Source organism: Fukomys damarensis, unplaced genomic scaffold, assembly GCF_012274545.1.
Source record: "Fukomys damarensis isolate Sample0158 unplaced genomic scaffold, DMR_v1.0_HiC HiC_scaffold_2, whole genome shotgun sequence".
Taxonomy (NCBI): domain Eukaryota; kingdom Metazoa; phylum Chordata; class Mammalia; order Rodentia; family Bathyergidae; genus Fukomys; species Fukomys damarensis.
In genome coordinates, this window is record NW_022900914.1 from 58,890,977 (window position 1) to 58,918,660 (window position 27,684).

The following is a 27,684-nucleotide window of genomic DNA, read 5'->3' on the forward strand; positions in this document are numbered from 1 at the left end:
TATATATATATATATATAACTAAGTTTTAACTTCTTTAAATTGTACTTTTTTTTCTTTTTTTATTATTAACTTCTTTAAGATCAAAGCTAGAGAAAAACAAACACATTTAAATCTGCAAGTACCTAGGCAATTTGATACTGATCAGGAATCTATTACAAGATGCGTTTCACTCAGCTAAGAAATTATTTTGGGGGAAAAACTGATAGAATGTGAAGGTAATTGTAATATATCTAAGCATAAAACAATGGCAGGGGGAAGAATGGGGATGAATATATAAATATATGATTTCATAAATAGAGATCATGCAACTAAAAACAGAAAGAGGGGCTGCGGAATTAGCTCAGTGGCACCGTGCCTGCCTGGCCACCAGTGTTGGACTCCCAGTACTGAAAATAAATAAGTACATAAACACATAAACAGAAGGGAGAGAATAAGATGAAACTAGAGTCTGCTTATAGTTTGATATAGAAGTAACAGGTGGGAATTAAGACCATCAATAAAAGCCAATAAATCAAATCATGAAAGGTTAATGAGGAACAGGACTTTTAAGTGCAACTGGTATTTTTTAAAATAAAGATATCATGCAGAGTAAGAAATACAGAAAACAGCCATAAAACATATTTTTCAAATATGAGCACTCTGAAACCAAATATCAGTAATAAAATGAAATGTGGATAATCTCAATTTATCTATTAAAAGAAAAGTATTTTTTATTTGATTCACAAGGTGAGACAAAACAACATGCTGAATAGAAGAGAGAAACCTAAAACAAAGTGACTCAAAAAGGCTAACAATGAAGGGCTGGCCGGTGGTGTAGAGACTTGTGATCCTGGGAGTTAAAGAACTGCAAGACTACTATCATGTTCTGTGATTTGTTAAGAGACCTACCAGGACTCAGCATATAGTTGGCTGACTTATTATAAAGGAAGGATATAAACAAGATTAGAAAAGGGAAATAGTACAGGGAGTTCAGTCCAGAAGAAACCAGGCTCAAGTTTCCAAGTGTCTTCACCCAGTAAAGTCACACAGAACTACTTAATTCTTCCAGTAAGGAAATGTGGCCACACATGTCATACTCTGTAGCAGGGAAGCTCGTTAAAGTCTTAGTACCCAGGTTCTTACTGGAAACTGGCCACACTGCTTAGCATGTACCAAAATTCTAGACTCCCAGAACAAAAGCAGATTGCAGCACAACCACACTATTTCACAATGAGCCACTCTTCCCAGTTGGGGCAAGGCAGGAACCCTTTTGAAATTCAGGTGTCCACACTGTAAATAGGACTGAGGATAGCAATTTCAAGCCTGTTACATTAATTTTCTTCTGCACATCTTAATATTAGTGTACAGTCTTAGTCAATAAGCATTAAATGTGAGAAAGAGGCTCACCTGTTTCAAAAGCCACAATTTGTAATAAAAATATGATGTTATAAGTTTCTATTCACAGATAGCACAGGAAACATGAAGCAAAGAAATGGACTGAAACATAAGTAAAGACACTATAAATAAAAGATGTTAACATACATTCTCATTATAAGGAAGACCAAGTAGAAAAAAATAAGGATGTAGAAGAACCAACATAATCAATGAGAAATGACAGGAAATAACCATTCAAACAGAAAGAAAACTTAAAAGCCATAAAAGATTACTTGAAGACATTTATCAAAATGAATTTGAAAACCTAGATAAAACCAAGATAACTTGTAGATATTGTACCAGTATCCACATAAGAACAAGAGAAGTTTACATCACACAAAAAGTACAAGGACCAAATGGTTTCACAGAGAAACTTTATCAGACATCCAAAGACCATGCTCACAATGCTATATAAATTGTTCTTAAATACTGAAAATGCTTGGTAGGAAAAAAGTTCCAAAATAGCAGGAAGAAGGCGATATAACTATATATATATCCTAATAAATGTTTAAAAGCCATATGTAGAAAACTTTTAAGTTTTTTTGTTTTAAATCTTCTGGAAGAAACAAGAATAGCATTGGATACTTATTCTTAGATGGTATAACTCAACATAACAAAGATATCGTTTTTATCCAAGTTGATTTATAAAATTAACACATGCCAGTAAAAATGCTGAGAAGTTTTTCATGGAGCTAGAAAATTTCATAATATATTGCATTTGCAGTAAACACACTTATAATAAATCACAATTTATTGAATGAAAAATATGGTATCTCAAGTCACTGAGACAAGTAGAGAATTTTTCATAAATAGATCTGGGACAATCAATTAGCCATATGGACAAAGATGAAATTAGATCCACAGCCCTCACTGTACATAATAACACATTAATCCGGTACCAAAAAGTGAGATACAACTATAGAGGTTCTAGAAGAAAACAAGTGAATTCTGTACTTTTGTTCATAAGGAAAGGTTATCTACAACTCAAAATACAGATGCAATGATAGGAAGATTTGATTACATAAAAATAAATAACTTTTGAAAGGTCAAAAATTTACAAAGTAAAAATGTAATTACAAATGGACAAAAAGGATGATGATAGTGGGTATAGAGTAGAAAAGACATGGAAGTAACTATTTCTGGGCATGGTTTAATACAGTTCTAAAAACATCAACAAGAGTGGAGCACAAAGCTCTAAAATAAAATATAGGCAAAAACAAATGAACATGAATGTATTTCAGATGCACAACATAACCACACTGAAGGAAGGCAGAGAAAAACTAAACTAAGTGACGTTTGAGCACAGTATTTAGAGCATTACCCCTATGCTAAAGACAAACATCGAATTCTGGTGGTAAGTTTGTTTTTTAACATGGTATATTAGCACGGTGACAATTTTGAAACTATTTTTTGTATAATATAGAGTTGAGCAAGTAAGTAAATATATTATGAATGATGAAGTAGAACTACTCATCCTCAGAGAGACAGTTACATGTCTCCTTAGGACAACTGAACATCAAATAAATCAAGATTATAGCAGTGAAATGAGAATCCATGCTGTGAATTAATTTAGTTCAGTAAGAAAAAAAGATTTTTTCCTTCCGTAGAATGCCCACCAATAAATGTGGGAAAAAAATCACCACAGTACTGTCACAGAAATAGGCAAGAACCTCCAACATATCCTGAAAAGAGTAGTCCTACATAGACATTTTTCCAAAAAAAGACATACATAAAAAAAGAAGAAAGAGAAGACATACCTATGGCCAATAAGTGTATGATAAAATACCCAGCATCCCTTTTCATAAGGGAAATGCAGATCAAATCACAACGAGGCGTCACTTCATCCCGGTAACTTATCAAAAAGACAAGTGCGGGCAAGAATGTGGAGGAAAGGGAACTCTTGCACACTACTGGCAGAAATGTAAATTAGTACAGCTATAAGGGGAAATGGTTATCTCAAAAAATTAAAAATAGAACTACCAGATGATCAAGTAATCCCACCACTGGGGGAGATTTGGATTTCATGGAAGAGAAAGGAAGTCAGCGCATCCGAGAGGCATCTGTGCTCCCAAGTTCATCGCAGCCCTGCTTATGGCCGCCAAGATATGAAATCAACCTAAGTGTCCGTAAACTGCTGAATGGGTGAAGAAAATGTTGTGTTTATTCACAATGGCATGCCCTTCAGGCGTAAAACAAAAGTTAAAAGAATAAATAAAAATAATGAAATCTTGTCATTTGCAACACTGATGGAAGTGGGTATCAGGATGTTAAGAAAAATAAGCCAGGCATAGGAAGACGAGAAATATGTGATCTCCCTCATATGTAGAATCTAAATAAGTTGATCTCATAGAAGTTAGAAGGGGATGGTGGTACCCAAAGGCTAGGTAGAGCAGTGGGAAGAGGTTGATCAATGGATACTAAGCTACAGTTAGAGAGGAACAAGATGCTCTGATGTACCACTGCATGGTGGCATGACTGACTGTACATAACAGTTATGTGTTATATAATCTCAAGAAGCTAGAAAAAGTGTAATCGAATGCTTTCACCATGAAGAAATGATAGATGTTTGAGGAGAGAGGCGACCTAACTTAAATGTTATACAAAGTGTACGCATATCAAAACATCTATTAATATGTATAGTTTTATGTCTTTATATGTCAGTTGAGAATTAAAAATAAAATGAACATGCAAAAGTACGATAAGAAACAAGATATTTACATGGGTGCAAAGCATCCCTTCGTATTTACATATTTTAGAGGGAAGTAGTGTTTAAAGGGATGATCCTGACAGATATTACCATACCAATATGGTAACATTTACCAATAAGGAAGTAAATTGACAGTCTGTGTCATGACGCACTGAGAACCCACCTCACTTCCATGATATTATAGCAGAAGTATGTAAGTGAATTCTAAGACTGAAAAACATACAAAACACACACACAGCTAAGATAATCTTCAAAATCCAAAGGTCATGGAAGATAAGGAAAAATTCAGGAAGTATCACAGATTAAAGAAATCCAAAGAGTCATCACAAGATACTGTACATGACCTGGGGATGGCAGTACACACCCACCAGCACTTTGGGAAGCTCAGGGAAGAGAATTTCGAGGTTGAGTCCTACATGGGTAATTTAGTGACAGCCTGTCTCAAAATAAGATAAAATAAAATAAAAGGGGGGTGGGAATGTCACTCAGTGATAGAGCACACCAGGGTTCCCAGTATCACACACACAAAAACAATGCTCTACATAACATTGGACAGGAAGTGGACCAGAACAACCAAAATGCTTTCTTTTGTCGCAAAATACATTACTGGGACACATGGCAGAAGTGCATATCTTATCATCTTAAAACAAATTTTTAATACCTGTGTTAACTTCCTGATTTAGACCGTGACACTGTGGTTATTCAAGAAAATGTCCTTATGTTTGGTAAATGAACCCTTAAATATTTAATCATAAAGGTTCCACAACTATAACTTTAAATGGTTCAGAGAAAAATAACATGTATATAAAGAGAAAGATGAGGGAAAGGTGGTAAACTGTTAATAATGTTTAGGGGGCCTGGGAATTTAGCTCAGTGGTTCCACCGCCTGCTTTGCATGCACAGGGACCCTAGTGTAATCCCTGGTACTACTACTACTACTACTACTACTAATAATAATAATAATAATAATAATAATAATATTTGGGTGACAGATATGGAATTCTTTGTGCTATTTCAGCAACATTCCTGTGAATCAGAAATGATCTCAAAATAAAAAAGTTTTAGGTTATATTCTGAATATAGCTGGAGCTCCATGTACAGACTTCCTGGTTCTGTCATCTGCATGATCACATATATATCAGATACACAATTAAGTGAGCACAACAGAGGAATAGTTTGACAGATTTTTCTCAATTTCTAATATAAAGAAAGAAACAGCAGAAGCATTCTGAAAGATTACATAGGAGCTTAGTAAAAGGAAATAAATAACAAAAAATACAAATGTACATGGTGTTTGCTTGTCATTGTAATTAAACTTTCTACTAGAAGCCTACCATCTACAAAGCATAACTCTGAGCCACTTTCCCTAACATCGGTGTGTTGTATTTGTGCAATTACATTAATCCTCTCCAGGTTTACCTCAGACTTACTGTGCTATCAAGAAGCCTTGATAGGAAATACAAGAGTAGGATAAGGAATATAGCCAGGGAGCCATGAATCAAGAACAGCAAACAAATCCTTACTGCCATTCATAGGCACTGAACATGTGATAATATATATTGGTATAGGTATTAAAGGACTGAAATAAGTGGAAATAATTGTCTTGGGAAAAAAACTGTAGGAATTGAAGTCATATTTAAAAATTAAAATTAAAAAAATTTTAAATTTAAAAGTCAAAAGAATTAAGTCAAATTTAAAAGAGCTAGTTTTTATTAGAACAAATTAAGAATTTGACAGTAAGATTAGCAAGTGATATTTTTAGGCATGCTAAACAATCTTGCCTTTGCTCAAAAACATTTCAACTAAGACATAAAATTTGTAGTTTAGAAAACAGAGATTGGGCTGGGTATTTAGCTAAGTGGTTACGCTCCCTGCCTTGCTCGAGAAAGACAAGAAAGAAAGAAGGAAGGAAGAGGTTACCACTTTGTCATATGCTTTACTAGTAATATATGTGATCACTATGAAGTATAAAAAATTACAAGTGTTCTTTCAATCATAAGGAACAATTCCTCAAAGGTCAGGTTTTGCTCCTTGACATCAGTACATCCCCAAGTCAAAGCACACTGTTGGACACAGAAGCGGTATGGGGGGGTGCATGTATGCATGTGCGTGTGTGTCTATACCCAATTGAATTCTGATTTAGTTAAAATTGTTTGTTCATGCATCTAGGAAACCATTCATGCAGCATTTGAATCTGCCCGCGTATATGCAACTACTTTTGAAAAGTTCCAGATATTCTTTAAGGAAAATGAAAGTCTAGATTTACAAGCTCTTAAACTTCAGGAACCTGGTAAGTTCTTTGCTTTTGCTATTTTTTTTTATATATAAGTTTCAGTTTGGTAGTATTTGGTAGCAGAAATGATAGCACGAAAAAATTCCAACAAGATAAATACAAATTCATTTCTAGGTTATTTTCCATAGAATTACTTTTTTCCTTTATCTTTTACTCACTACTGTTGTTTTATTTAGGGAAATTATGCAAAGCAATTTATCCTAATGACTTCTTTTTTAGTATGAGGTTGTATTAGTGGCAAGACTACATATTCTATGGAGTTTAAGGAGTATATACATATCTCTACCAATTTCATTAAATAAAGTTTACATAACTTAGGAGTTTGCACTACTCTTTTTTGTTGGGCCCACATTGAGACCTGGTGTGTTTGAATCAACAACTCTTATAAAGACATTAGATCCAAGGGGAAATTATCTTATTAGAAATATTATCTTTGACAAAAGAAAATAATCTATAATGTCTAAGTGAAATTTTAAGCAAAGAAGTTCTCAAATAATAAAGTCAAGTATATAAAACTTACTATTCAAAAATATGATGCAAATCATTCATATTCTTTTCTATTTTATGAACTGGTTTTATGGCTTTAATTTTTATATGGAAAAACAACCATTTTGACCCTTTACCTTATGATCCAGCACTAGTTTTTTCTATAAATACCTTAGGAGTTCCTTTCAATCTTTTTTTATAATGCTGAAGTATTTTAAATCAATCATTCTATCTCTAAGTTAAATTCAATATTCATCCCTAAATAAATGTTCCTATAAAGCCAGAATAACAATGTTGCATCCCCTACAACGAATTCATTAATTATTTAAGGAACTGTAATACAATTATTAAACTTGTTCCATGTCTAAAATTCCCCAAGTAAAGCAGTTTACCAATGCCTCAGTTCACGATCTAGTCTAAGAGCCAGCACTGTATCTGGTTGTTATGTCCCTTAAGTTTTAAAAATCTCAAACAGACTCTTTTTTTTTAAGATGCTTACTTGAGAGACCAAAATGGGACCCCATTTTAGAAAACAAAAAAATTAGACAGGTCTATTCCATTGTCCGTTGGCAACACTATCCGCTGAGACTTAGTGTATGTTGGGCAGGGTGGATAGTCAGGGATATGATGTACAGCATAATGATGACACTAAGGCATAGAGCATGGGATTTCACTGTACAAAGCAGGCCTAATTCAACTACCAAACAATGTAGTCAGTTAGGTCCTCTAAGTTTTGGAGACCCAGGGGACGTAAGAGTTTGAAAGAAGCCAGGCGTGGTGGCACATGCCTGTAATCCCAGCACTCGGGAGGCTGAGGCAGGAGGATCACTGTGAGTTTGAGACCAGCCTGGGCTACATAGTAAAAGACATTAGATCCAAGGGGAAATTATCTTATTAGAAATATTATCTTTGACAAAAGAAAATAATCTATAATGTCTAAGTGAAATTTTAAGCAAAGAAGTTCTCAAATAATAAAGTCAAGTATATAAAACTTACTATTCAAAAATATGATGCAAATCATTCATATTCTTTTCTATTTTATGAACTGGTTTTATGGCTTTAATTTTTATATGGAAAAACAACCATTTTGACCCTTTACCTTATGATCCAGCACTAGTTTTTTCTATAAATACCTTAGGAGTTCCTTTCAATCTTTTTTTATAATGCTGAAGTATTTTAAATCAATCATTCTATCTCTAAGTTAAATTCAATATTCATCCCTAAATAAATGTTCCTATAAAGCCAGAATAACAATGTTGCATCCCCTACAACGAATTCATTAATTATTTAAGGAACTGTAATACAATTATTAAACTTGTTCCATGTCTAAAATTCCCCAAGTAAAGCAGTTTACCAATGCCTCAGTTCACGATCTAGTCTAAGAGCCAGCACTGTATCTGGTTGTTATGTCCCTTAAGTTTTAAAAATCTCAAACAGACTCTTTTTTTTTAAGATGCTTACTTGAGAGACCAAAATGGGACCCCATTTTAGAAAACAAAAAAATTAGACAGGTCTATTCCATTGTCCGTTGGCAACACTATCCGCTGAGACTTAGTGTATGTTGGGCAGGGTGGATAGTCAGGGATATGATGTACAGCATAATGATGACACTAAGGCATAGAGCATGGGATTTCACTGTACAAAGCAGGCCTAATTCAACTACCAAACAATGTAGTCAGTTAGGTCCTCTAAGTTTTGGAGACCCAGGGGACGTAAGAGTTTGAAAGAAGCCAGGCGTGGTGGCACATGCCTGTAATCCCAGCACTCGGGAGGCTGAGGCAGGAGGATCACTGTGAGTTTGAGACCAGCCTGGGCTACATAGTGAGCTCTAGGTCAGTCTCAACTACATAGTGAGACCTTGTCTCAAAAAAAAAAAAAAAAAAGTTTGAAAGAAAAGCATAAGAGTTTTGGACTGCATAAGCTTTAGAAAGAGTTGTTTGGGGACAATTGTCTGATAAAAATATATTCAAGGATAATCAAGCTTCCATTGGCTCTGGGTACATGGTGGGGAGGTGGAGTGGTAAACAGAGGCAGGACGATCATCAAAATGCAATGCCAGATACAAATTGACAAATTCCTTTACTGTGATGTAAGGTGCAAGAATGTGAGAGAGGTGTTAAAAAAAAGTAATGGCAATAGCAGCTATGTTTGAGCTTTTGTGTTTCAAAATTTTATTACAAATATCATCAAAATGCTTTATTTTCTGGTACCATGTGGGGGAGCTCTTAGATTAAGCCCAACCTGAAGCCAATCTAACCCTGGACTGTACTCCATTCTAGGCTAGACCCTCTGATGTAATATTATGGTCATATATCAGAGACACTGCATTCAGTTCCAAACTACAGCAATAAAGCTAATATCACATGAAGAAAGTCACACATATATTTTCACTTCCTAGTGCGTATAAAACTTATGTTTATACTCTACTGTAGAGATTAAGTGTACAACAGCCTATGTCTAAGAAACAATGTATATAACTTAATTTTATAATATTTTATTGCTAAAATATGTTAAAAATCATCTGAGCTACTGGAAAAATGAAACAAATATACTTACTTAACTCAGTGTTGCCACAAACCTGCAATTTGCACATCTATGGAGGACAATAAAGTACAAGAAAAGAAAGGAATACCTTAAGATGTTATTCTCATCTCTTCATAGGAGCCAGAAAACATATTTCCATTGTAAAATATAGCGTTTTGTTATAAGACTAAAACATTAGAAAGCATTCTAAATTAATGCTTTAGAGTTACAAAGTATGGACCATAATATTGTAATTACTTGTATAAATTTATGAATGAAATGTCTTTAGTATATTTTATAATGATTCTTTAAAATCCAGTGTATTTTATTATTTATGTGAATTATTTTATGTAGATATTAAATACTTTAGTGAACAACTGGAAAAATATCACAAACAGCACAAGGACGCAGTGGCTCTAAGACCCACCAGAAATGTAGGTTTGTTGCTCATTGACACTAAACAACTAAAAGAAAAACTAATTCCATCACCTTTACGATGCTTGCAGGTAAATACAAACTAAGAGAATTTTTAATTATGGTCTTTTCAATAATTTCTCTTTTTTCTCTCCTGCAAAAATAAAGCTATTGATGATCTTACATTGCAAATACTGAAACTAACATAAGACTGCTGTTCATTCTTAATAAAAAAAAAGTCCATATTCTTTCTTCACTAGATAGTCACCTTTTAGATGAGATGCAAGAGGGATTGCAAGCTAAAACCAGGTTCTTACTCTCACTTATTTTTTTCTTTCTTGAATATTTTAAGGCTTCCTGAGGAGTTACACCATTGTAACAGCTCAGTGTCCTAGTAGAAAGGCCTGTTGATTTTAAGATGCTGAGATCAAGTTTAATGGACAATTTCCTAATCAGGAACTGACCCTTAAGGTCTAGAATAATTTACACAACCAACACAATGCTTTCCTTTGGAGCCAGTGCATACTTGTACGTTTTCAAATGCTCCAGAGAGATAATGGTATAGAACAGTGACTGGAGCATTCAAGGACCAATACAGTCTGCTTCTTGTTTTGCATATATAATTTGTTTACATATTGTCTATGGCTGCTTTCTCACTCCATGGACAGAATTGAGTAGTTGTAACAGAGACTGTATGCCTTATAAATCTGAAATATTTGCTATCTGAGCCTTATGGAAAAAGTTTGCTGACTCCTAGTGTGGATAACAGAAAACAGAGCATTATAAAGAAACTGAAGACCTGAGTGCTAGTCAGTAATTAGGTGTAAGTCAGTATTTAGTTGTATGACATTGAGCTTTCTTCTAAAGCTCTGAATCTTCATGTTAAAAAAGAAAATCTACATATAATTAGAGCAACAATTTTTAATACTACTATATACAAAGACAGAGAAAACTAAACTCAAACTAGCTTAAACAATCAGAAAATTTATAGGCTTATGCAGCTAAAAAGCCCAGAAATTGGATGAACATCGGGGAGATTTCATTGTGTGGCCCAGTGATGTTACAAAGGACCTGAATTATTTCCTTCTCTTTTCTGAGATCCCCACAGGTTGTCTTCATCCTAAGGCAAGCATTATCTCACATTCGTGACAGTTATTAAAAGCTCCACTGGTTACATCTCCCTGTTTGTGTACAAATAGAGAGAAGGAGAAATTTGGTGTTCTCAGTACACATCTCTCTCAAGAGTAAACAGAAGACTTAGACCTCTCTCTCCTTGGATCAACTAAAGTCAGAGGCCCACCCTAATCCAATCACTTTGGCCAAAAGAAGCCATGCTCATATCTGAAGGAGAAATCAATGGTCCCCAAGCCACTTGCCTCCAACCCAACAGGAAAGGAATAGGGTTGATACTCAGGAGGGCAGCACATGTGCCCTATAGGACAAAGATGCTTTCAGAAACCATGCTTGCAAGATACCAGAGCATTTGGGCAAATTGTGTAATAAGCTGTGTAACCTATTTGTTCTATAAATGATCTGCAAAATCTGCCCTTCTGTTGGTTCATTTAACGAGCAGTAATTTCATGAGAAAAATAATCCCTTTCATACACACTGTTGCTTCCAAAACCCACTGATTTAACAAATGTCCACTTAGGACTTATTTAAAATACATAGTTAAATAGAAAATAGTGAAGCATCTGATTCCTGGCTTAGTGCCTTTCCTCACTGGTGGGACAAATAGCCTACACTTACAATGTAGAAGAGAAGCTGATTTTGGCACTCACATTTCAGAATTTTCAGTCCTTCCATGTTGTTGGCATGATGAAAGAACCTGGGTGGAGGAAAACTGCTCACATCATGGTGGGCACGAAGCAGACAGAGAAGGGAGCCCGGCCAGGGATCCACCCTTCCACATCATGTCCCCAGTGATGTGCCTCCCCCAACCAGGGCTCCCCTCCCAAAATAAGTCAGCTCTAACACCCCCATGGTCCAACAGTCTTCCAGAAACCTCACAGTTATGCACGTGAGGCTCTTGGGCGTATAAACCTTAACAGTTTCCATTTTCTTTTTCTTTCTTAGGTGTTAAATATTATGCTTCCTCATTTAAGCAAGAAAAAAGTGGATGCCATTATCTCCGAGGCACAAGATGCAGCGTATAAGCTTGAGTTTATTCCCACTACTACTATAGAATATGTTAATAGCTTAGTATTTCTTGATGAAATTCAGGAACGGGTGAGTTGATTATCTCATAAAACTTAGCATCCAGACTTTATGGCAGGAAAGAAAGATGTATAATAAGAAAAAGTGAGGCTCTAAAGGTCAAGAAATGACTGTCAGAATGTCACAAACACTTTCAAAGTGAATGGATGCCCTACATTACAGCAATAATGCCAGCTAACATTTACCAAACGATGACTAGAGGTCAAGTACTGAGTTAAACTTTTATATGCATTCTATTTTTTATTCTTATAAAAACTTGAGAAGGGTGAATAATTTTTTATTCTATAAGGATAAATGAGGGAAACTGAGACTAAAATAGGTTATACATTATGTTGTCCAAGAACATAACACTTGTATGTGATACACCTGGAATTCAAGTTTGAACCTCGTTGGCTGCAAAACCAGTGTTTGCAACCATAGTTTATCGCGATTCTAATTTTCAGTAAATGGTAATTGAACGTTCATTCAGAGAGTAGTCATAGTGAAAGTCTTAACCCTTGACCTGTATCTGTATAATAGTGAGGGAATTGTCTGTAAGAATGAAAGAAATTCAACTCAAAATAGCTTACTGGGGGGTAAAAAGTAGATATGAGGACTCAAGTGATATAAATGAAGGCATCAGTTTCTCTCTCTCTCTCTCTCTCTCTCTCTCTCTCATACACACACACATACATACACACACACACACACACCACTCACTTCGTCTGTCTTGCTTCTTCCTGCAAGTTTGGTTTCCTTTTCTCAGGCTCCTCCTAGTGGCTAGCAGACTACAATTTGACCACAAAAGTCTTTTTTTTTTTTCCTCATTAATTTTTGTTCATATAAGTTTGGCATGGAAATAACGATAAATTATCTTCTTAAATATCTGAAAATTGAAATGTTACAAATAAAAATATAAAGAGAATGAAGTAAGCCATTAACAATTGGATCCTTTGTTATATATCACTGACAGAATTAAGAGTAAGGGCTATTTCACGTGCCTGCAAAACTAACAATCTTCACATTTCAACAACAGTGCCTTCTCAAAAGGAGCAGTAATTGTAGGTTTCCCATCATCCCAAGAGTCTAAAGATATAAGCATTTGCATTATTTGTATTCATTAAGCTTTTTGCGATAAACGTCCAAAATCTACCAGAGCTGTCTTGGGCCAAAATCAGGTCCCCATTTAAGGATTCAGTGTCTCAAGGGAACCCCTCTCCCCAATCAATAGGGAACTGACCAGAGCAGGACAAGACAGCTCTAGGAATCACAGATAGTGCTGTCTCTCCATCTCTCCTTTCTACATCTCTGAGAGCTGGCTTCACTTCTGTCCCTTGCAGAAAGGCTGCTGCTGCTGCTGCTTCATCCTGCAGTGGCAAACCTGGCCAACAGCAGCTTCCACATGATAGGTTACAAACCACTGAGAAAAGGAATCTCTCTTTTCCAGTAAGGATTCTAAATGTCTAGTAAATGGACTAAATCCTCTCTTAGGTTCTGCAAACAATCAGGAAGATAGGATCACATATAATCAATGGCTGTAGAAGGTAGACTTTCACTATGTGATTCCAGGACAGGAAGTGGCTTCACCATGCAGAAAAACTAAACTGTCCCTTCTCCAGAGACTTGCTCATGCTTCCTGGGTGGCGGATTGAAGAAGCAGCTTCCTTTAGGGATATGTTCTATACCCAGAGACTTTTCTTATTGGTTCAGTCAGCATATTTAGTGAGCACTCACATACCAGGGTGCAAGGATTACAACCTCAAAGCAAACCTGCTTTCAGGGGGCTCAAAGTCTAGAATGAAAGCAATTATTTCCCACTGAGTAGAGGTACAAGATACTGTTGTAGGCAATGGGTAGTTTGTGATTATACTTGTCTATGGGTCACAGCAGACTTTGTAAAAGATGGGGCAGGTGAGCTATGTCCTAAAATACATCTAACACTTGGGTAATAATACCAGGGAGAGGGGGAAACATACGCAAATACACAAGGCAAGAAAACAAAAGCAAGATCTGATAGTTGGTATAGCTTTGGAGAAAGGGTATTTGATTCAGAAAGTTAAAACAGTATTTTCAAGGACAGAGAAGAAGGTATAAATCAGAAGTTACTAGACAACTGGATGACAAGAAAGGGGTCTGAGGTGACTCTTCAGAATGTTTCTGCAGTGAGTGGTTTTATAGTGGTATCATACCAGTATAGATTGCATAGACTGCATAATTCGTTGTCTGATCAGAATACTTTTGAGAGAAAAAGAGACGTTATTAATTATTAACTCAAGACAGTGAGTATAAAACAGGACACTCCTAGGGAAATTTAGATCTATGCTTATCCAAAATACAAAGAAATACAGGAAAATGAACAAATCCTGTGTAGAGAGATGTTAACATTGTTGAAAGTAACTAAAAGTCACAGACAGCTTAGAACAATGGAATATTTTATTCTAAGTTTGCTTGGGTGTCTTCTGGGATCCAAAGATAGCAATGAAGCAATCCTTTAAAAAGGACAGGAACTATGGACTTGGAGCCCCATAGAGAAACCAGAAAAGTCCCTCCTTTTCTCTCATCTCTAGAACAGTGGTTCCAAACCAGCAGCATCAATTGAACATGAAACTTGTTAGAATGCACTTTCTTGGATGCACCCTAGACCTTCCAAATCAGTAATTCTGGGGGCAGGCTCTGCAAACTCTTTTAACAAGTTTTCTAGGACAGTGCCATGTAAGCTACAGACAGAATTATTTTTCTAAAAGCCTCTATACAATGATCTTCTCATGTTAAGGACCTGATTTCTGCTTCCACACAAAACCAAAGGGACTCTGGCAACAGCTGTAGTCTAAACTCTTACTATGTTCGAGAAAGGTCCGACTGAGCTAGGTTCTCTAGGTTCCAGTGTAATACTGCTTGATTCAGCTTGTGGCGAGAAGACTGGGCCAAACTGTATAAATGCGGCAGCTTCCTCTACAAACCTGTGGTAGAATTGGAGGTGAGGGATTTCCTCACTCACAAAATCGGGGGAAATCCCTTGCCAGAAAAGTAGGACAGACAGAAAATACACTGTCCACTGAATATAGGACATGAACATGAAGACATTTACTAGTCATTTGAACATAGTAATTTACTACACAACCCTAGATCTGGGTTCTAAACCTAGGCAGCCAGGAGCATAGCCACACACAAATCAAGAGCGCTCTGGGACACTTGCTGTTTAGCATGCATGCCTCGAAGCCCAGTATCCTCACAGCACATTAATGCTTGGAAATTTTTAGATATTGGCACTTGTTAATGCTGACAGAGAACAACAGAGATGGAGTGAGAGAGGAGAAATAGTTTTAAGAGCACCACTGACTGTACTCAGCTCTGACCACTTAGCTCCTGGGCCTGATGACCCTATACTTAAAGATCCAGTTAGCTTTAGCTGGTTGGATTAAAACATTAAATGCATTCTTCACGTACTGACTTTACAGCTTAATGTTTATATTGCACAGCAGCTGTCTCCTATTGGTCTAAATTGAAAAGGGTAGGCAACGACTCTACTATATTTAATGAACAACCAATGTTTCTATTTAGATTGAAAGCCTTGAAGATGAAGGGAACGTTGTGGTTCAAATGTACAAGCTTATTGACCAATATCAGGTGCCCACACCTCCTGAAGATTTTGCTGTTTTTGCCACTATGAAACCATCCATTACTGCTGTTCGGAATGCCATTGATAAGTCAGTGGGAGACAGAGAAACAAGCATTAAGCAATTTTGTCAGCATTTGGGTAGAGATCTTGAAGAGCTAAACAATGAAGTGAATGAAATAAAGCTGCAAGTACAGGTAACCTAACCAGGATTATGAGATAATAATCCATTCAACTTTTAACTATTCATTTTTTTTCTTTTTATTGAGTTTATTGGTACATTCTAGAAATACAGTACAGTTACATTCATTATTGGGATCCTGCACCTCTACATGACAGGTCTTGTTCTCATTTTTTCCCCTTGTCCCTGCCTTCCCTTCATCCCTTCCTACCCTCCCCATTTACAAACACTTTATTTCCATTTTTTCATTTTCTCATATTTTTTTCTTTCCCCTTATTCCCTTTCCCCTACCCTTCCCACTTTCCCTACACCTTTAGCTTTTTAACTTCATTTTTTAAAGTTAAGGTATAATTGCCAAAATCATATATATTTACAGTTTATAATATGATATTTTGATACAGGTATACACTGGGAAAGGTACTGAGATAATTAACCATACTTATCTCACATACTTTTTTTTATGGTGAGAACATTTAAAATCTACCCTTCAGGGCTGTGGATTTGGCTCAGTGGTTCTGTCACCTGCCTTGCAAGCACAAGGGCCCAAGTTTGATCCCCAGTACCAAAAAAAAAAAAATCTACCCTCAAACCATTTGGGGAATATACATTATTTTAACTGAATTAACTTTTTCAAACTTTATTCCAACCAGTAAATGTTTTTGAGCTGCTATTTATAATTAAAGCAATTCTGGATCTCTTTACTTACTAAAGTTTAGACCATCACAAGCAAAGCCTATATGTAATATTGACTTCTATTTCTCCTAACTTTTATTTTTTTGAAATGAATTTTTTAATATTTGATAGAATATTTTATAACTGTTGTCACAATTTTAAAGTTTGCTTAGTGTATTAGAAAACACCACTATGGAAAGAGGCAAAAATGGTAGTGGAGACTATTTGATTCATTTGCACCAATTTTCTATAGAAAAGATCCAGAGCAGCTATCTCAGTGATTCTTTTCCCCCCACTGTGGTAGAAATTGAGCCCAGGTTCTCATACATGGTAGGCAGTTACTGTACCACTGACCTACATCCCCTAGGTAATTCTTAACTAAAGTGTTCCTGAATGTATGGTTTTGTGATGATTCAATGTTTTGTTTAACTTAGTTAAACCTTAATATGGTATCATAAAATCATGAAGTTATACTAAAATGTTTAAAACTGGCAAAAAACTCAATGGATATCAATAGAAGGCTAATAAAATACATTAAAGGTACGTCCATTCAAGAGATTACAACTCAGACATTAATGATTACAGCTTACATTTTAAATGCATCAACATGGAAATACTCAAACCAGCTAATGGGTACTTACTATTTGTCAAGAACTAGTCTAAGGATTTGACATTATTTTTGCTTTTACATTGAAGTATCTGTGTCTTTGTATTTTCTCACAAAGTGCACTTAACTGTAACAACTGTATACCTCAATGAATTATCAGAAAATGAACACATCCATATATCCACTATTCATGACAAGAACTAGAGCATTATTGGTACCTTCAGTGTCCTCTCCTAATCATAAATCCTTTCTTCCTTTCCAGAGGCAGGTATTACCCTGAATTCTAATGTCATAAATTAGTTTTGCCTGTTTTTGAGCTTTAGTTAACTAGAATCATATAGCATGACCTGCATTTTATTTGATATATTTCTGAGATTTGCCCATGTAGCTATGTGTGGATGTAGTTCACCCACATTGGTTGCTAATGGTATTTCATCATATTCCACATTTTCATTATCTATTCCATGGTTGATGGATATGGGGAGTGTGTAAAGTTTCTGACAACGATGAATAGTGCGTCTGAAAACATTCTTATATGTGTTTAATGATTTACCTGATTGCTCAAAATGCTTATGAAGTTTTATTATTGTCTTTTACAGGGGAAGAAATTAAGGCACAGGGAGGTTAAGCAACTTGCCCAGGGTCACACAGATAATAATTAGTGAAATCAAGATTCAAGCTTAAGCAGTGTGCTTTTAATAGCCTGCTGTTAACCACTATGCCATATACTTACTATATTCTATGCACAGCAGACTATTTAAAAAAACACGAACAATTATTCTTGGTGCATATAGATAGATCACTGTAGAAAGCAGAATATCAGAATGTGCTCTGTGTAATTGTGTATTTTAAATAGCATGATGCATATACACAAAAATGGTTAATGGGTGTCTCTAACAAGTGCTTCTTCTATAGAAGGCTTGAGTAAATTTACTGCCACTCTTGGGCTGAGAACTATAACTTTGTTATTTCCATAAATGATATCTTGCCATCAAGACCCCTACTCATACCACTAGAGAAAATTTGGGGAGAAACCCTAAATGCGACAACCAATCATTTATTTTATTTTAAATGCTATTTTTATTTCAACTTGGTTGCTTTTGATAGGTTTTGATTCCATTAAAAATCCAAACTCTCCGTGGGTCATTGCTTCATCATTGCCTCTAGCTCCTCCTACCTTTTGCATTGCCACCCTTCCACCTCTTCCATTTCTTTATGGTGGGCAGAGAAGAAGGGTATTCTGTCCCTGTGCTGCCTTCTGGACCATGGGCACCTCCATTACACCTTACTAGGCAGAGCCTAGCACCAACCCAGACAGCTGATAGCTAATGGTCCTTCCTGTTTCTTTAAGCTCCGTTCATGCTGGCCACAGTCCAACATTTCTGCCATATCTTAGTCTCAGATAATCTGTGGCTTGGACCTCTTCTGGATCACCAGTTTTCTCAACAGTTCCCATTACCAGACTCATGACTCATGAGAACACCATGACCTCCAAAGCACAACCATAGGGCACCTAAATGTCAATAAATACTTTCTGCCTGGGCACTTACCTTAGCTTTATCTAATCTCAAGCACTTTGACATTTAGAATGCAGGGCGATACTGAACAAGAGATGGGATAACTGGCCTCCCCAAGTACTGATAGTTATAATAGTTCTCAAAGTTCTCCAGGTTTCTCAGCTTCTCCACAAACAGTTCTGTGCTTATACTTTGCTTCTGAACTACTATTCTATTCCCAATCACTGGAGTTTTAAACCCACATGTCATCCAGAAGACATGTGCTTTGACATTCCTATTCTTCATTTTCTGTATTCCTCTTTGTAATACTAGGAGATACATATATTCCGCATATTATACATAATATATATGTTGTATATTATATATATATATATATATATATATTTGTGTAAAGTTCCTGATTTCACAACTCCCTTAGCATAGTTATTTCCTAAATGACCCAAACAATCAAATTAAAGTACCTGTCATTTTGACCTTGGCTCCCAAAGGAGCTTTGAAACAACTGTAATACAATAAATGAGAAAGGCAATCTTTTATTACAATGTTAAGATGCTTTAAACTTCTGAACCATGCCTCAGAAAGCAGTCTTTCTCTAGTCTTCTCTTACACTCCTTTCACTTACAAGACAGGCCATAGAAACTACTATTTCTCCTCCCCAAGGTGGAATATAGAAGCTAAAAATATACTCTGATCTTCCCTTTCATGTGTGTCTTGGACTTGGCCAAGACATGTAAAGAGTGATCCTGTCCCATATGTGGGAGGAAGGAACGCTGCATGAAGGTCAAGAAAACTCTGGGCAGGTGTTGCTTGGTTTCTCACTCAGTCTGGGACCCAATCACATTTGAACACAGTTGTCCATGCTTTTATTGAGTGTCCACAAAAACAGAAGATTTGCAGAGCTCATGGAGGTTCCCTGAGGGCTATGGCCCAGGAGAGGCGTGGAAGCTCTGTGACCTCTGCCCACCGCCACACCCTATGCATCTCTTCATTTTCACCTATTATGTGCTTTATAATAAACTGGTAAATGCAAGCATTTACTTAAATTCTGTGAGCAACTATAGCAAATTAATTGAACTTAAGGAGGGAGTCATAGAAACCCTCATATGTAGCCAGTCCATTGGAAGCACAGGTAAACAACCTGGATCTTACATTTGGCATCTGAAGCAGGAAGGAAGTCTTGGGACTGAGCCTTCAGTGTCACTATCGCCATGTAGACCCAATACCAGAACTGAACTGAAGTGGAGGACACTCAGCCATCATCTGCTGCAGAACTGATCATTTGCTTTAGTGTATAAAGAAAAACTGCAAGCATCTTGTAAGAGTATAGTAGGGGAAACTGAGTTTATTTTTGCTAACCATCTGTAGACTTCCTCTCAAAATTCAAAAGGCTTCCATCTCTTTATCTTCCTTATATCATATCTTCTCTTGCCTATTATATTGACCTCTCCTTACCAGAAGTCATATCGGTTGAAGAAGTGTAGGTAATAAAAGCAGATGGGAGGGAATATAGTAAATGCTACTTAAAAGCAATGTTATCCCTATGTCATCTCTCTATTCAACTCTCTGCTTTTTTACAATGTATATGCATGCATTCAAAATTCAAGAAAAGCAGCCATTTTAACACGGTTTCAAAATCAGAGACAAAAGAGATTTAGAAAAAATCGATTTTCACAATGTTTGTGAATTAATTCAATTTAATTGACCTTCATAAAAAAGTAGGAATGCCTAACCAAAAAAATCCTAATTTTACAGGATCCACAGATTCTGGATATTACTGCTGACCCAGACAAAATCAAGGTCACACTGAATGATCTGCATTATGTTATAGACGATCTTCAAAAACGTGCCTTTCAGTATAAATCCTATCAGAAGAATTTCAAGGTAATGTCAGAGCAACACATCTGTTTTTAAAATATGGACATAGCCCAGGCGTGGTGGCACACACCTGTGATCCCAGCACTCAGGAGGCTGAGGCAGGAGGAATATCATGAGTTTAAGGCCAGCCTGGGCTATATAGTGAGTTCAAGGCCAGCCTGAACTGCAGAGTGAGACCCCGTCTCAAAAAAACAAAAATAATAATAATAATAATATAAAAGAAAAGAAAATATGGACATAGAAGTGGCATTTATGTGTAAGCACTTTAAACAAGGTGACTGTAAATAATCAGTGTTTGGAACACTTTGTACTAATCCCTGTGCTAGGAATGATCCCAAATACAAAATTGTTCCTTCTTTTTCTGTGTTTAAAGATTAGCATACATTAAATATCCTTTTAAGATAATTGTGAATTATGGAAAAATATCAGACAAGGAAATGTAATCTCCATGTTAAAATATATGTATATTGTTAAATGTAGTCAATTAAAGCACCACTATCTTTTCTAAGATTAAGGCTTCTTTTTGCATTAATATATGTGCTAATTCCATGAATATTGCCAGATTTGCCCTGGTTTGATATGCTAATTTAAAGAAAGAAGAGGTCCTAAACTAAGCCAGAGAATAAATGGACCCAAAAAGGTAAAACTGAAGGCTAAAAGATGTATTTGGAAAAAAAGTAGGAGGAGCAAAGGGGAAGAGGTGTAAGAGCATCAAACAGCTTTTATAAAGAACAGAAAAGAAAATGATTTCTATGGTAAAGGCCAGAATGCTACTAGTAATGAGGACACTGTCGGTCTCCCGAGTCTTGGAGAAGTGTGTCTGACCTCACATGGGAAAGCACCTGTTTTCCAGAGTTCCAGATGAATGGCCAGGATGTGATCCCATGTGCTGTCCACTCTGGAGGCCAGGGCTTAGGAGAGCAATCTGAAAAACAATAAGCTTGATACCAGGCAGTGAGGCTGATCTAAAACTTGAGGTAGGAGACTTGTGGGGGAGAAAACCAGAGTTTAAAGTCATTCCCAGCCTGCACTGACTGACCTGTGAGAAGGCATGGAGGAGAAATGAGTGAGTATGGGGAAAACACAGCTTCGTGAAAACATCCAACAGGTGGCCACACCCTGAGTCTTAATGTCAGCAAGATGACAGTGTGTGAAGCCCTGAACTTTCCTTTACCCTGTGTTCAACACGGATTTAACAATACACTGGTCTGTTTCTTTAGAAGGAATACAGAGCCGGGGATTTAGCTCAATGGTGGTTCCTCCACCTGCCTTGCAAGTGCAATGTCCTGAGTTTGATCTCCGGTACCAAAAAAAAAAAAAAAAGAAAGAAAGAAGAAGAGGAAGAGGAGGAGGAGGAGGAAGAAGTAGTAATACAGAGATGTTGAGCATCTCCCATATACTGGGCACATTTGAAACCAGCTGCATGGGAGCCAGTAGGATAATTCATGTACTGTCTCTCTAATCACTGTCCCCAGCACACCCCATGGTTAGGAAGAAGTTGCCAGCTTCTCCCTGAGGAGGGAAAGAGAGTTGTGTGGTATGTATAGCATTCTGGCTTTCCAGGAGGCTGTCTGAGAAACTACTTTCTGTCCTACCTAGATTTGAGCATGGACAAAAAAAAGGCCCCAGCTTGGGAGCCCCTGAAAACAAAAGCAAATGTTTGCACTAGTGCACATTCGCTGGCCGCAGCCTCTCCCCTCGAGAGTCAGCACAGAATGAATGGGCAAAAACACCCAAATCCCAGCTTCTCTCTATAGTGGGAAAGATTTGTAGAGTTCACACAACATTCCAGGCATGCAGTGGTGTGAGGGGGAGGCTGACCAAGAAACGAGCTTCTGTGTCACCTGAGTGCTGGCCAGACTCGGCATACTCTAGATGCTTGGAGGCTGCTGAAAACAAAGGCAATGATTTCAACAAATACACACTCATTATAGTATCCAGAGACTCAGAGCTTCTAGCTTCCCTCTGGGGAGGGAAAATGAAGGCTGAAACATACATCCAAGATCAGACCTGTGGGGTGCTTTCCAAGACACTGCTTTCTGTCTTCCCCATCTCACAGCATTGCCAGGACTCTCAATATGTGGGCAGTGGTGCCTTCAAAAGCAAAAAGCTAGGAAATATACCTATTGCCTCAAAGAACCCACAGCATAGAAAATAGACATCAACAAAAGAAGTCAGAGATTATGAACTCCTGAAAAAAGAAACTTGCAGAGCCCCTCTAATTAGCAATTTATATGCACAAGTCCAGAGAAGACACATCCACAGAAAAGATTTGAACAGCCCCCAGCATCTTTAGCTGGGTGATTGGTAAAAGTCTTCCCCTATACACAGACAGATGTAAAGATTAGGAGAGGAGGCTGTTTTTTAGTGATAGACATCATCCCAACAAAGCAACAAATTTAAGCCTCCAGAAACTGACTCTAAAGAAGTGGAGGCTTATTACTTGACAAAGAATTTAAAACAATCATAAATATGTTTAACAAAAATGTTGCATGAACAAAGTGAACAGTTGAACGGAGAGATAGAAAAATATATGTATTAAAAATAATCCAAAATTTCAGAGCTAAGAAGTACAATAGCTCACTAGAAGAGTTTGACAGCAAATTTAATCAAGAAAAAGATGGAATGCATGTACTCGATTAGATTGCTTAAAATTATCCAGTCAGCAGAAAAAAAAATTAAGAGACTGAAGAAGGCTTAAGGCACTTATACAATATCCTTTAGCAGACCAATATACATATTATACAAATCCCAAGCAGAGAGCCAGGGATTTAGCTCAGTGATGCCACCCCTTGCCTTGCAAGGGTGAGATCCCGAGTTTGATCCCCAGTACCAAGAAAAGAAAAAGCAAACAAAATAATCATAATCCCAAGAAGAGAAAGAACAAAGCAGAAAGTTTATTTTAAAAAATAATGGTGCTATAATTTCTCAAATGGGAATAGGATAGAAATCAAGACATTAAAAGCCCAAAACTTTCCAAACAATATGAATCCAATGATGTCCACATATCAATACATGATAATTAAAGTGTCAAAATCAAAGACAAAGAATTTTGAAAGCAGCAAAAGAAATGTGATTTATAATAGCCTTTTTGTACGCAAATAACAGACTCACTGAGAGAGAAATTAGGGAAACAATTCCTTTCACAGTAGCATCCAAAAAAATGAAGTATCTGGAATCAATCTAATGAAGGAGAAAAAGGCCTCTACACTGAGAACTACAGCACTCTGAAAAAAGAGATCGAAGAGGATATAAGAAAATAGAAAGATTTCCCCTGCTACTGGGTAGGAAGAATCAATATAGTGAAAATGGCTATACTACCAAAACTGCTATACAGATTCAATGCAATACCAATTAAAATTCCAACAGTATATTTCACAGAACTAGAGAAAATAATCCAAAAATTAATTTGACACCAGAAGAGACCTAGAATAGCAAAAGCCATCCTAGGCAACAGAGACATGGCAGCAGGTGTAACAATTCCCAATTTGAAACTATCCTACAAAGCCACTGTGATAAAAACAGCATGGCACTGGCAAAGAAAAAGACCTGAGGATCTGTAGAATAGATTGAAAGATACAGAAACAACTCCAGATGTACTCAGCTACCTCATCTTTGACAAAGGAGCCAACCATCCTCACTGGAGGAAAGATAGCCTCTTTAATAAATGGTGTTAGAAAAGCTGGATCTCAACCTGCAAAAGATTAAATCTAGACCCTTATCTTTCACCATGCATTAAACTAAAATCCAAGTGGATATCTAAATATTAAAACAGAAACACTGAACTTGCTGGAAAATAAGTTCGGCAGAACTCTTGAAGACACTGGCATAGGAAGACTTTATGAGCAAATCCTCAGTAGCATGGGAACTAGCAGAAAGAAACAACAACTGGGATCTCATCTTATTAAAAAGCTTCTGCACTGCAAAAGAAATCATCAACAGTACTAAAAGACAACCTACAGTGTGGGAAAAAAAAATTTTACCAGCTGCTCCTCAGACAAAGGACTACTATCTAGAATATATAAAGAACTCAAAAAAAAAATCAGCCCCCCAAATATAAAGACCCGATTCAAAAATGGGCATCTGAAATTAACAGACACAAAATAAAAGCATCAAGTAAATATATGAAAAAGTGTTCAACATCACTGGTCATTTGAGAGATGCAGATGAAAACAACACTAAGATTCCACCTCACCCCAGAAAGAATGACTGTTATCCAAGAAATCAACCAATAACTAATGCTGATGGGGCTGTGGGAAGAAAGGAACCCTTCGTCATAGAGGGTGGGAATGCAGACTGGTGCAACCACAGTGGAAATCAATATGGAGACACCTTAAACAACTAGGATTGAAAGTCCCATTTGATCCAGCTATCCCTCTGCTGGATATCTTTCCAAAAGAAGTAAAAGAATCATACCACAGTGATATATGCAAACCCATGTTTATAGCGGCACAGTTTGTAATAGCTAAAACTTGGAAACAGCCCAATTGCCCATCAGTTGTAGACTGGATAAAGAAGATATGGTTTTTCTATAAAGTGGAGTACTACTCAGCCATAAAGAATGATAAAGTATAATTATTCATAGGAAAATGGAGGCATATTGAGGCCACACTCTTAAATGAAATAAATAAGATGTGTAAATACCGAACAGTTTCCCTGGTGTGAAAAGCTAAGTTTAAATAAGATCCAAATTGTATAACTGACAATGTGAAATGAGAAGAAAAGGTCTGAGGGTGTGGGGGAAGTGGAATATGTAGGGAAAAGGAAAGAGGGGGGAAAATATGAGACAAGGAAAAAAATGGAAACAAAGTCTTTGTAAATAGAGGAGGGTGAAGGGGGTGAAGGGAGGGCAGGGGTTTGGGGAAAAAAAGAGAACCAAGATCTGTCATGTAAAGGTATGAGATCCCAATGATAAATGTAACTGTACTGTATACCTAAAATGTACCAATAAGCTCAATGAGAAAAAAAAAAGAAAGAAATGTGATTTGTAATGTACAAGGATCTGCCATAAGACTATCGCTTGACTTCTGAGCAGAAAACTTGCAAGCCAGAAGGGAATGTGAAGCAAAGGAGATTTCTTTCCCTATTTAGGATCCAGTTTCTGCCACATAGTAACTACATCAAGATTACTAGTTCAATCCCTGGTACCAGAAAGGGGGGAATAAAAAGAATTACTAACAGAAAAACAACATAAGGTCTTTGTATCTGAAAACTAAGCAGTACCTTTTGTTTGTTGTATTTTTAAAGGTCGAAGTATCCAACTTTGAAGCTTTGGAAGAAGTTAGTGCTGAGCTGAAGCTCAAACAATTGCTGTGGGATTCCTTAACAGACTGGGATAAACTTCAACAAGAATGGTCAAAGGTAGAAAAGAAGCTTTCAATTAATGAATTATTTTTGTATCAGTAAATGTAAAAGTCCTCATGATATATATTATAATTTTTGGCGAGCTGGCGTGCTTTTAATGTCAATAAAAAAACGTAGTTATAAGTTTACAGGGATTTTTATCTGTCTTCCAGCAAAACACAAAAAAGTCTTTCCATTGCTAAATGCTGCAGAGCAGAAAGTATTCTTGTGAAGCAGGGTTCTTCAGTCCACAGTTTAAGACGGCTGTGATAAAAGCAGCAGAGGGTAATGTCACATGACACCTAACTGCTTTAGGACTTCTCAACACAAAGTTAGCATAATACCCTCCAGTGTTCTTGAGAATTATAGGATTTTTTTTTAATTTTATTGAGTTTATTGGTACATTTTAGGGATACAGTACAGTTACATTCATTATTGGGATCATGTACCTCTACATGACAAGTCTTGATTCTCATTTTTTCCCCTTACCTCTGCCCTCCCTTCACCCCCTCCTCCCCTCCCCATCTACAAACACTTTATATTCATCTTTTCATTCTCTCACATTCTTTTCTTTTCCCTTTTTGTTCTTCCCCTACGTATATATGTGTGTATTAGGAGTACATCTTGAAAACATTTGTATTACATGTATTATTGGAAATTTCTAGGTAGCAAGAGTAAAAAATAGCTGTTTTTCTCTGTGGGAGACTACAAGATTTGACCCTCAGGAATAAAGTCCAAAGAATTTTCTTTTCTTTTTGTTCTTCCCCTACGTATATATGTGTGTATTAGGAGTACATCTTGAAAACATTTGTATTACATGTATTATTGGAAATTTCTAGGTAGCAAGAGTAAAAAATAGCTGTTTTTCTCTGTGGGAGACTACAAGATTTGACCCTCAGGAATAAAGTCCAAAGATTACAAACAAGCGTTTGATAATGAAGGAGACAAACATATGAGAAGAATAAACATGATACATATACATTATTAACAATTTTAATAATATAGAGCTATTTGTAAATAAGTAATCTATTAAAAGAATAGAGTTGATTTGGATTATCCATTTAAGTGCTAGATAATTTTGAGTAAAGTAAACACTTGTTTAATATTTCAATCTTGGTTTTTATCATATTGGTCTTTCTCGTATGTTTTAACTTTTTTTGTTTTATTTAACAGTCCAAATTTGACTGCCTGGATACAGAAGTCCTAAACAGTCAGGTTTCTAAATATGCCAAATTTGTGACTCAATTAGAAAAAGGTTTACCACCCAACAATGTCGTACCCCAGCTCAAAATCAATGTGGAGAAAATGAAAGAAAAGGTAAAGTTTGTAGAAATGATTAATGAGCTCTTAATCAATACTAATGAGACCAAAGTCAGGAATATGACTGGTTATGTTACACTACTTTGCAGAAAAAAGAACGGTCAGATTTATTTTCCTGGTATCATAGGCTGCATCCCTATCTCTAGCTGGTCGGGTCAAGCAATTGAATTCCTTGGTTAGACGGGCTGGGCCGTTCAGAGTAAGAGTTTCCCAAGGGCAGGGGAAATAGTGCAGACAGAGAATGGATACATGTCTCATGCCAAGGCACTGACCCGTTCAGCTCTTAGGCAGCCAGATGAGGTGAGGGAGGCCCTGTCCCTTGGTTCCGCTGCGTCACAGGACTGTGGCGTTTTACAGTCGCCCGTGATGGGAAGAAGGTTAGAAAGGCGGGCAGCAAGGCTGGCTCTTTGAAACCATCACTATTGAGTGCTTGAAATTCATAAGAAAAGGAAAATTACGTTATCCTTTCAGAAGTTCTCGGGTTTTGTTTTTAAGATAAGGAACTAAAGAGAGACACAGG

At 36.6% G+C, this 27,684-nt stretch overlaps 1 protein-coding gene across 1 annotated transcript in view; it reads left to right on the plus strand.

The window, feature by feature from the left end:
* Nucleotides 1–27,684, plus strand: part of Dnah6 (dynein axonemal heavy chain 6) — a 205,335-nt gene that overhangs the window by 36,222 nt on the left and 141,429 nt on the right. The window contains exons 12-18 of the mRNA XM_010635241.2: nt 6,291–6,411; nt 9,778–9,929; nt 11,914–12,066; nt 15,595–15,846; nt 20,379–20,507; nt 25,749–25,862; nt 27,018–27,161. Coding sequence (XP_010633543.1) covers nt 6,291–6,411; nt 9,778–9,929; nt 11,914–12,066; nt 15,595–15,846; nt 20,379–20,507; nt 25,749–25,862; nt 27,018–27,161 — 1,065 coding nt within the window. The remainder of the gene's footprint in view (nt 1–6,290; nt 6,412–9,777; nt 9,930–11,913; nt 12,067–15,594; nt 15,847–20,378; nt 20,508–25,748; nt 25,863–27,017; nt 27,162–27,684) is intronic.